This window comes from Nerophis ophidion, linkage group LG24 (genome assembly GCF_033978795.1).
Source record: "Nerophis ophidion isolate RoL-2023_Sa linkage group LG24, RoL_Noph_v1.0, whole genome shotgun sequence".
Taxonomy (NCBI): Eukaryota; Metazoa; Chordata; class Actinopteri; order Syngnathiformes; family Syngnathidae; genus Nerophis; species Nerophis ophidion.
In genome coordinates this window covers 834,860-844,859 of record NC_084634.1, presented here as the reverse complement: position 1 = coordinate 844,859, position 10,000 = coordinate 834,860, and the positions used below count along the sequence as shown (strand labels likewise).

The 10,000-nt window shown below is 41.9% G+C and overlaps 1 protein-coding gene across 2 annotated transcripts in view; it reads left to right on the top strand.

Annotated features, from left to right (window-relative positions):
* The first annotated feature begins 3,002 nt into the window (after positions 1–3,002).
* Positions 3,003–10,000, top strand: part of ccdc177 (coiled-coil domain containing 177) — an 11,100-nt gene continuing 4,102 nt past the window's right edge. For both annotated transcript variants that reach the window (XR_009804084.1, XM_061886058.1), the window contains exons 1-2: positions 3,003–3,268; positions 8,863–10,000. The exon at positions 8,863–10,000 is cut by the window's right edge. Coding sequence is in view for 1 of the 2 variants with exons in the window: in XM_061886058.1 (XP_061742042.1) it covers positions 8,875–10,000 (1,126 nt within the window). In the remaining variant the exon portion in view is untranslated. The remainder of the gene's footprint in view (positions 3,269–8,862) is intronic.

Sequence of the window (10,000 nt, the reverse complement as noted above, 5' to 3'; positions counted from 1 at the left end):
CTTAGGTCTACTACATTACTGTATTTAATGTTGTCATGATGGTGGTACTTAAGGAATACTTAGGTCTACTACATTACTGTATTTAATGTTGTCATGATGGTGGTACTTAATGAATACTTAGGTCTACTACATTACTGTATTTAATGTTGTCATGATGGTGGTACTTAATGAATACTTAGGTCTACTACACTACTGTATTTAATGTTGTCATGATGGTGGTACTTAATGAATACTTAGGTCTACTACACTACTGTATTTAATGTTGTCATGATGGTGGTACTTAATGAATACTTAGGTCTACTACACTACTGTATTTAATGTTGTCATGATGGTGGTACTTAATGAATACTTAGGTCTACTACATTACTGTATTTAATGTTGTCATGATGGTGGTACTTAATGAATACTTAGGTCTACTACACTACTGTATTTAATGTTGTCATGATGGTGGTACTTAATGAATACTTAGGTCTACTACACTACTGTATTTAATGTTGTCATGATGGTGGTACTTAATGAATACTTAGGTCTACTACACTACTGTATTTAATGTTGTCATGATGGTGGTACTTAATGAATACTTAGGTCTACTACACTACTGTATTTAATGTTGTCATGATGGTGTTACTTAATGAATACTTAGGTCTACTACACTACTGTATTTAATGTTGTCATGATGGTGGTACTTAATGAATACTTAGGTCTACTACACTACTGTATTTAATGTTGTCATGATGGTGGTACTTAATGAATACTTAGGTCTACTACACTACTGTATTTAATGTTGTCATGATGGTGGTACTTAATGAATACTTAGGTCTACTACACTACTGTATTTAATGTTGTCATGATGGTGGTACTTAATGAATACTTAGGTCTACTATACTACTGTATTTAATGTTGTCATGATGGTGGTACTTAATGAATACTTAGGTCTACTACACTACTGTATTTAATGTTGTCATGATGGTGGTACTTAATGAATACTTAGGTCTACTACACTACTGTATTTAATGTTGTCATGATGGTGGTACTTAATGAATACTTAGGTCTACTACACTACTGTATTTAATGTTGTCATGATGGTGGTACTTAATGAATACTTAGGTCTACTACACTACTGTATTTAATGTTGTCATGATGGTGGTACTTAATGAATACTTAGGTCTACTACACTACTGTATTTAATGTTGTCATGATGGTGTTACTTAATGAATACTTAGGTCTACTACACTACTGTATTTAATGTTGTCATGATGGTGGTACTTAATGAATACTTAGGTCTACTACACTACTGTATTTAATGTTGTCATGATGGTGGTACTTAATGAATACTTAGGTCTACTACACTACTGTATTTAATGTTGTCATGATGGTGGTACTTAATGAATACTTAGGTCTACTACACTACTGTATTTAATGTTGTCATGATGGTGGTACTTAATGAATACTTAGGTCTACTATACTACTGTATTTAATGTTGTCATGATGGTGGTACTTAATGAATACTTAGGTCTACTACACTACTGTATTTAATGTTGTCATGATGGTGGTACTTAATGAATACTTAGGTCTACTACACTACTGTATTTAATGTTGTCATGATGGTGGTACTTAATGAATACTTAGGTCTACTACACTACTGTATTTAATGTTGTCATGATGGTGGTACTTAATGAATACTTAGGTCTACTACACTACTGTATTTAATGTTGTCATGATGGTGGTACTTAATGAATACTTAGGTCTACTACACTAATGTATTTAATGTTGTCATGATGGTGGTACTTAATGAATACTTAGGTCTACTACACTACTGTATTTAATGTTGTCATGATGGTGGTACTTAATGAATACAGGTTCAATTCCCGCTTCCGCCATCCTAGTCACTGCCGTTGTGTCCTTGGGCAAGACACTTTACCCACCTGCCCCCAGTGCCACCCACACTGCTTTAAATGGAACTCAGATATTGGGTGTCACTATGTAAAGCGCTTTGAGTCACTAGAGAAAAGCGCTATATAAATATAATTCACTTCACTTCACACAAAAATCTATGTTATAATGAATTATTCCTCAAAAATGATCGCTTTAAAATGTTTTATGTGGAAAATATATTGCATATGTTGTGTGGTTGCCGTATAAAAACATCAAAGTTTTGACAAAAGAGCATCAAACAAACAAAATAATAGTTCAAACTTCAAATCCACAGATATACCGGAAGTTGATCTTGAAATTTAGGTTTTAAAAGTAAAAATAAAAAAAACTAATAAAAATGCATCATTTTATGAGTGGGGAACCTTTTGTATCTTAAATATATTTAGTATGATTTTATTGAACTTTTCACTGTGATTACTCAACAATATTTGATCATTAAAATCAATGGTGTCCTGCATTATTGATCTTTGAGGGCTTTAATTGATCAATAAAGGAACTCTCCTGAAGGAATCAATAAAGTACTATTTATCTAAATACTGCATATTTCACTTTTACTATAAAAAACAAAGTTGTCTTTGACAGAAAATGCTTGAAACCTTATTTGTTTTACTTTATATCAACCTCAAGTTGATATAGAGATTTACTGTAAGCATTAAACTAAAAATAATAATTATAATAATTTGATTTATTTTAGTGACTGAAACCCTCTATGCTTCCCAGAAGCCATAAGGATTAAAAAAAAAAATCCATATATTTTGTTATGGTTTGAAAATGAAAAATAAGAAAGTGTCCCCCGCATGTTTACATTTTTCCGTGTGCGGCCCTCTGTGGAAAAAGTTTGGACACCCCTGTGAAAGAGCTGGAGTGTGACGTCTGGCGCCCTCTGCTGGCTGAAACATGTAACGACAGCAGCTGCTTCCTTTCGTGATTTCAATCGGTTTAAAAAGGCTTTTTCTTTTTTTCTTGCTCATCTCACACACACGTGACATATTTGACACGTGACTTCTACGGTGCAGAGCCTGAGCGTACGGAGAGGCTGTGACGCATGCGCAGTAGTGTTGTAAGGCTGCGCAGATGTCGCCTCCTCATTGGTCCAGGCGGCCGGATGCTGAGCATATTGAGTCGCAGCCGCTGTGAGGACTGACGAGCACGGCGCAAACACAACAAAAATAGAGATCATCCTATTTTGTTGTTGTTGTCGCTCGGTGACGTCATCGTCCTGATTGGCGGCGATGCGGAGGCGAGGTGACGTCGCGCGGATGCTCGCCGGACCACGTGACCGGGGATGATGTGCGGGGGACGGAGCGAAGGAGAAGAAAGCAGATGACAGCAGGTGAGACATTTACTCTCATTCTCAGGTGAGACATTTACTCTCATTCTCGGACTCCACGATGCGAGGATGCTGCGTTTGTGTCGTCTCACTTCCATCATGGCGCCAGATGCCCCTCCCCCATGGCGCCAGATGCCCCTCCCCCACCATCCTCCCCTTCAGGGATGGAACACACCTTCTGATAAATACACCTGCAGCTTAAAGAGCAGGGGTGTCCAAAGTGCAGACCGGGGGACATTTGTGGCCCGCGGCTAAGTCTTGACCACACATTCTGGACATTTTATTGCAAAAATAAAAAAAGTGGAATGAGGTGAAATCTAACTAGAGAAAGTTGCTATTTTTTCCGCTCAAAGTTCATTTGCTGCTCGGATCATGACATATTCTGCTTTTGTATCACATCCTGTTAGTATTCTGTCTTCCTTAGTTCCTGGTGGCACTTCCTATTTGGTTCCATTCCATAGTAACGCATTTGTGTCACCTGCCTTTTGTCCTTCACGCGCACCTGCCTTTTGATTATTCCTCTATTTAAGCCTACCCTTGTCTGTCATTCGTCCTCGCACTCTAATTTGCTATTTCATGCAACTGGTGACGTCGCTATTTTTGTGTACTTTAGCTTCCACGCTATTCCCTCGTTTCTTTATTTCCCTAGCTCACATGCTAGCACCTTTTGTTCTGTCTAGCTCACATGCTAGTTCTGTTGGTTTGTCTAGTGCCTTTGTGCGAGTATTTATGTTCGTAGTTTGTTCTGTGGTGTTAAATAAATCTTCATTCTTACCTTCACGCTGCGTCCATTCCGCCTGCACGATTGAGAGAACACACCCGCATCACCACAATGCCAACAAAACGTCACACTATCTTTATTTTTATTTTTTTGCCATTGCCCCCCCAAAAAATCTATATTACAACCTATTCAAAGCTTCATTTACTTCAAATATTTCACTTGAAAATGTTTTATGTGGAAAACATTGCATATATTTGTGACGCTTAGCTGGCATCGTGTTGCGGGTTTGTGCTCTCAGGGATGCAGTCGGACTTGGACACAGCGTAAAGGTAAGAAAGTATGATTTATTTACACTAACAAAACAGACTAAGAACAGAAACACTTGCACAAGGCACTCAACGCAAAACGAAAAGAACTAGCATGGGAGCTAGAAGAACTAAAAGCGCTAGCATGTGAGCTAGGGAACAAACAAAAGAAGCTTAGCGCGGAAGCTAGCAAGTACAAGAAATAGTTTTTTTTACCACAATTGGGAAACGGCGTCGTCACCTGTTGCACGGAACAGAAACTACTAGGATGCGAGATGGACTCAACAGAAAAGGCAGGCTTAAATAAGGAGAATAATTACGAGGCAGGTGTGCGTCAAAAACAAAAGGCAGGTGCGTTAATGCGTAGCTATGGAAACGGAACAAACGGGAAGTGCCACCAGGAACTAAGGAAGACAAACACTAACAAGATGTAATACAAAACGGAACCAAAACCAGAATATTGTCATGATCCGAGCAGCAGATCATGACAATATTCTGTGTTTGTCTTATAAATACAATGTTTTCTTTCACAAAAGAGCATACAACCAACAAAATAATAGTTCAAACCTAAAATCGACAGATATATAAATGTTGAAAGTAAAACAAAATTAATGATAAAAATGTATCAATTCATATTTCACTTTTACTATAAAAACAAATTTGTCTTTGACAAAAAGGCATTTTTTTAAACTTTATATCAACTTGAAGTTGATATAGAGATTTAGTGTAAATGTTAAATAAAAAAAATTTAAAAAATAAAAAGGATAATTTGATTAAAAAAAAAATCCATATATTTTGTTATGGATTGAAAATGAAAAATATCAAATAACTCCTGCATGGTTTGATTTTCCGTGTGCGGCCCTCAGTGGAAAAAGTTTGGACACCCCTGTTAAAGAGGAACTGCAAGTTTGCTCCTTTTTCACAATCTTGTGGCGGACAAGAAGACAAAAGTAGTTTTTTTGGTGGATTATATTTATATAGCGCTTTTCTCTAGTGACTCAAAGTGGGTTACATAGTGAAAGCAAATATGTAAGTTCCTTTTAAAGCAGTGTGGGTGGCACTGGGCGCAGGTGGGTCAAGTGTCTTGCCCAAGGACACAACGGCAGTGACTAGGAGGGCGGAAGCGGGGATCCAACCTGGAACCCTCAAGTTGCTGGCACGGCCGCAACTATACCTATCTACAAACCCCGTCTCCATATAAGTTGGGAAATGGTGTTAGATGTAAATATAAACAGAATACAATGATTTGCAAATCCTTTTCAAGCCATATTCTGTTGAATATGCTACAAAGACAACATATTTCATCTTCAAACTCATAAACATACTGATAAAGTTGAGGAATGCTCATCAAACACTTATTTGGAACATCCCACAGGTGTGCAGGCTAATTGGGAACAGGTGGGTGCCATGATTGGCTATAAAAACAGCTTTCCGAAAAATGCTCAGTCTTTCACAAGAAAGGATGGGGCGAGGTACACCCCTTTGTCCACAACTGTGTGAGCAAATAGTCAAACAGTTTAAGAACAACCTTTCTCAAAGTGACATTGCAAGAAATTGAGGGATTTCAACATCTACGCTCCATAATATCATCAAAAGGTTCAGAGAATCTGGAGAAATCACTCCACGTAAGCGGCATGGCCGGAAACCAACATTGAATGACTGTGACCAACATCAATCTCTAAAGGATATCACCACATGCGCTCAGGAAAACTTCAGAAAACCACTGTCACTAAATACAGTTGGTCGCTACATCTGTAAGTGCAAGTTAAAGCTCTACTATGCAAAGCGAAAGCCATTTATCAACAACATCCAGAAACGCCGCTGGCTTCTCTGGGCCCGAGATCATCTAAGATGGACTGATGCAAAGTGGAAAAGTGTTCTGTGGTCTGACGAGTCCACATTTCAAATTGTTTTTGGAAATATTCGACATTATGTCATCCGGACCAAAGGGGAAGCAAACCATCCAGACTGTTATCCACACAAAGTGTAAAAGCCAGCATGTGTGATGGTATGGGGGTGCATTAGTGGCCAAGACATGGGTAACTTACACATGTGTGATGGTATGGGGGTGTATTAGTGCCCAAAGCATGGGTAACTTACACATGTGTGATGGTATGGGGGTGTATTAGTGAACAAGACATGGGTAACTTACACATGTGTGATGGTATGGGGGTGTATTAGTGAACAAGACATGGGTAACTTACACATGTGTGATGGTATGGGGGTGTATTAGTGAACAAGACATGGGTAACTTACACATGTGTGATGGTATGGGGGTGTATTAGTGAACAAGACATGGGTAACTTACACATGTGTGATGGTATGGGGGTGTATTAGTGAACAAGACATGGGTAACTTACACATGTGTGATGGTATGGGGGTGTATTAGTGTCCAAGGCATGGGTAACTTACACATGTGTGATGGTATGGGGGTGTATTAGTGAACAAGACATGGGTAACTTACACATGTGTGATGGTATGGGGGTGTATTAGTGAACAAGACATGGGTAACTTACACATGTGTGATGGTATGGGGGTGTATTAGTGAACAAGACATGGGTAACTTACACATGTGTGATGGTATGGGGGTGTATTAGTGAACAAGACATGGGTAACTTACACATGTGTGATGGTATGGGGGTGTATTAGTGAACAAGACATGGGTAACTTACACATGTGTGATGGTATGGGGGTGTATTAGTGAACAAGACATGGGTAACTTACACATGTGTGATGGTATGGGGGTGTATTAGTGAACAAGACATGGGTAACTTACACATGTGTGATGGTATGGGGGTGTATTAGTGAACAAGACATGGGTAACTTACACATGTGTGACGGTATGGGGGTGTATTAGTGAACAAGACATGGGTGTGTATTAGTGCCCAAGGCATGGGTAACTTACACATGTGTGATGGTATGGGGGTGTATTAGTGCCCAAGGCATGGGTAACTTACACATGTGTGATGGTATGGGGGTGTATTAGTGAACAAGACATGGGTAACTTACACATGTGTGATGGTATGGGGGTGTATTAGTGAACAAGACATGGGTAACTTACACATGTGTGATGGTATGGGGGTGTATTAGTGAACAAGGCATGGGTAACTTACACATGTGTGATGGTATGGGGGTGTATTAGTGAACAAGACATGGGTAACTTACACATGTGTGATGGTATGGGGGTGTATTAGTGAACAAGGCATGGGTAACTTACACATGTGTGATGGTATGGGGGTGTATTAGTGCCCAAGGCATGGGTAACTTACACATCTGTGAAGGCACCATTAATGCTGAAAGGTACATACAGCTTTTGGAACAACATATGCTGCCATCTAAGCGCCGTCTTTTTCATGGACGCCCCTGCTTATTTCAGCAAGACAATGCAGAGCCACATTGAGCACGTGTTACAACAGCGTGGCTTCGTGAAATAGGGGTGCGGGTACTTTAGTAGCCCGCCTGCAGTCCAGACCTGTCTCCCATGGAAAATGTGTGAAGTGTAAAATAGGACAGCGGAGACCCCGGACTGTTGAAGGACTGAAGCTCTACATAAAACAAGAATGGGAAAGAATTCCACTTTCAAAGCTTCAACATGTGAAGGAGGCAACATCCCCCACAAAGTGCAGTTCCCCTCTAAGCCGGCTGTATTTATTTGGAGGTGTGCTGCGTCCCTGAAGGAGAGGATGACAGCAGATGTCCTGAAGGGAAGTGACATAACACCAACACAAAGGCTGCATCCTCCTTCAATAGACGCTCACATCTATGTAGGTCGGAGTCAGCCGGCCGAGAGAATGACACCAAAGCCATGTCTGCACTAATTCAACCTCTTAAGGCCAGAGCTCCTTGTTGACATGCCTTTTTTTAATTTCTCTTTGCTATTTGGTCTTATTGGACCCTAATTAGAAGAAAAACTAAGAATCATCTTTTGATATCATGTACTTAGTCCATAAGTACACAAACGTGTACGTCATGTTTAATCACACGCTAAATCTTATTTTTACACTTTTTTTCCTTCAAATTCCATTGTGTGTTATACTCTTCTGACACCACCAGATGGCAGTATAAGTGTCCACATAAGTGGCCATAAGACCCCAATTCAGTAGTGTACACTATTTTGGAAATAAGAGCTAAAAGGTGCTGTCCACACATGTGGCCACTTAGAGGAATTAAACCCTTAAAGGAATAATTATTCAGCGTAAGCCCCGAGTGGCCACAATACTGAAGAGAGCGGCCTGATTGTTTTGGTTGTTGTTGTTTTTGCTGATTACTAGAAATCACATCGACCAACTTCAAAGTCTCACATAGAACACACACCATTTTTTTTAACCCCAAGGGCTTTGTATGCTTCCTGGTATTTCTTGGTCTTTTTATTCCTTTGTACTTCTTCTACTGGGTTGATTAGTTTGATCACCACCTAGCTGGAGGCTTGTGTATTGCTCAAGCATGACTAAAACTCTCTTCTGCCCGCCTTCAACCTGGCATGACACCTCACCACGACCTTCCAGGGGGTCCCTACCCGCTTTTTGAACACCGCTCTAACTGAAAACCTTGTTTTTGTCCTCCATCTGCAGTACCAGCCAACGATGGTGGACCCCTGCGAGGCCGAGAAGCAGAGCAAACCCATTGGCCCGCTACTCTGCGCCCCCACACTGGCCTCTGAAGACCACCGCTTGCCAGATCAGGCCGATGGCGCCACCACAGAGGAGGAAGGAGATTCTTGCTTTCAGACGCCGCCCTCGGGCAGCTGCGATCCGAGCCCTTGCCATGTCGTTGGGTTGCCGGGTAGCACAGCTCCAGACGACTCAGTTACAGATGACTCCTTTCCAGAAGGCTCAGCTCCAGAAGGCTCAGTTCCAGAAGGCTCAGTTCCGGACCGATCAGTTCCGGACCGATCAGTTCCGGACCAATCAGTTCCGGACGGATCAGTTCCAGACGGCTCGGTTCAGGCGGCGATTTCAGCTCCACTGCCGCAGCCCAACAATGACGACCCGTCGCCCAAACTGCACCTGGACCTGTACAACTTTGACTCCCCCGCCGCAGAGGGCAGCCGCTACGTGCTGACCAGCCCCCGTTCGCTGGAGGCCTGTGCCCGATGCAGCGTCAAACCCGTTGAGCTGCTGTCCCGCCCGCTGTCGGACATTGCCCGCGAGGCGCCGGGTCGTTCCATGCGGGTGGCTACGGGTCTGTTTGAAGTCTACGAGAGGGAGCGTCACGCAAAGCTGAGGCACTGCAGGGAGGAGAGGGAGCGCATCATCAGGGAGGAGAAGAGGAGGTCCATGCAGGCGTCAGTCAATAGCTCTCCTTCCTCTTCCTCGATGGAGCAGCACAAAGTCTCCTGCAGTTCCTCCCAGTCTCCTACACCTGTGACCTCGAGTTTCGATTCTGAATCCACCCCTCCAGCACTGTCATCTAAAGCAGGAGCACCTCTCCAATTTGGAACCACCAAAGCTGGCTCCTCAGGGCCCAAGCAGTCCACATCCTCGTATGAACAAGCTAAAACCACAAGACCACAGTCAGGTGGTCCACCAGCGGTTGTCCGGAAGTCCTCTGGCAGAAAACCGTCAAACACATTTCCCAGACCGACATCTAAGCCGCCAACATTTGTCCGAGCCAAGTCAACCTTGACGTCATCAGTGTCAAAACCGCAGAGCACCGGCACGCCACTTAACGGTGGGTTCTCCAAGCACAACGGTCACTTCCATCCAAACG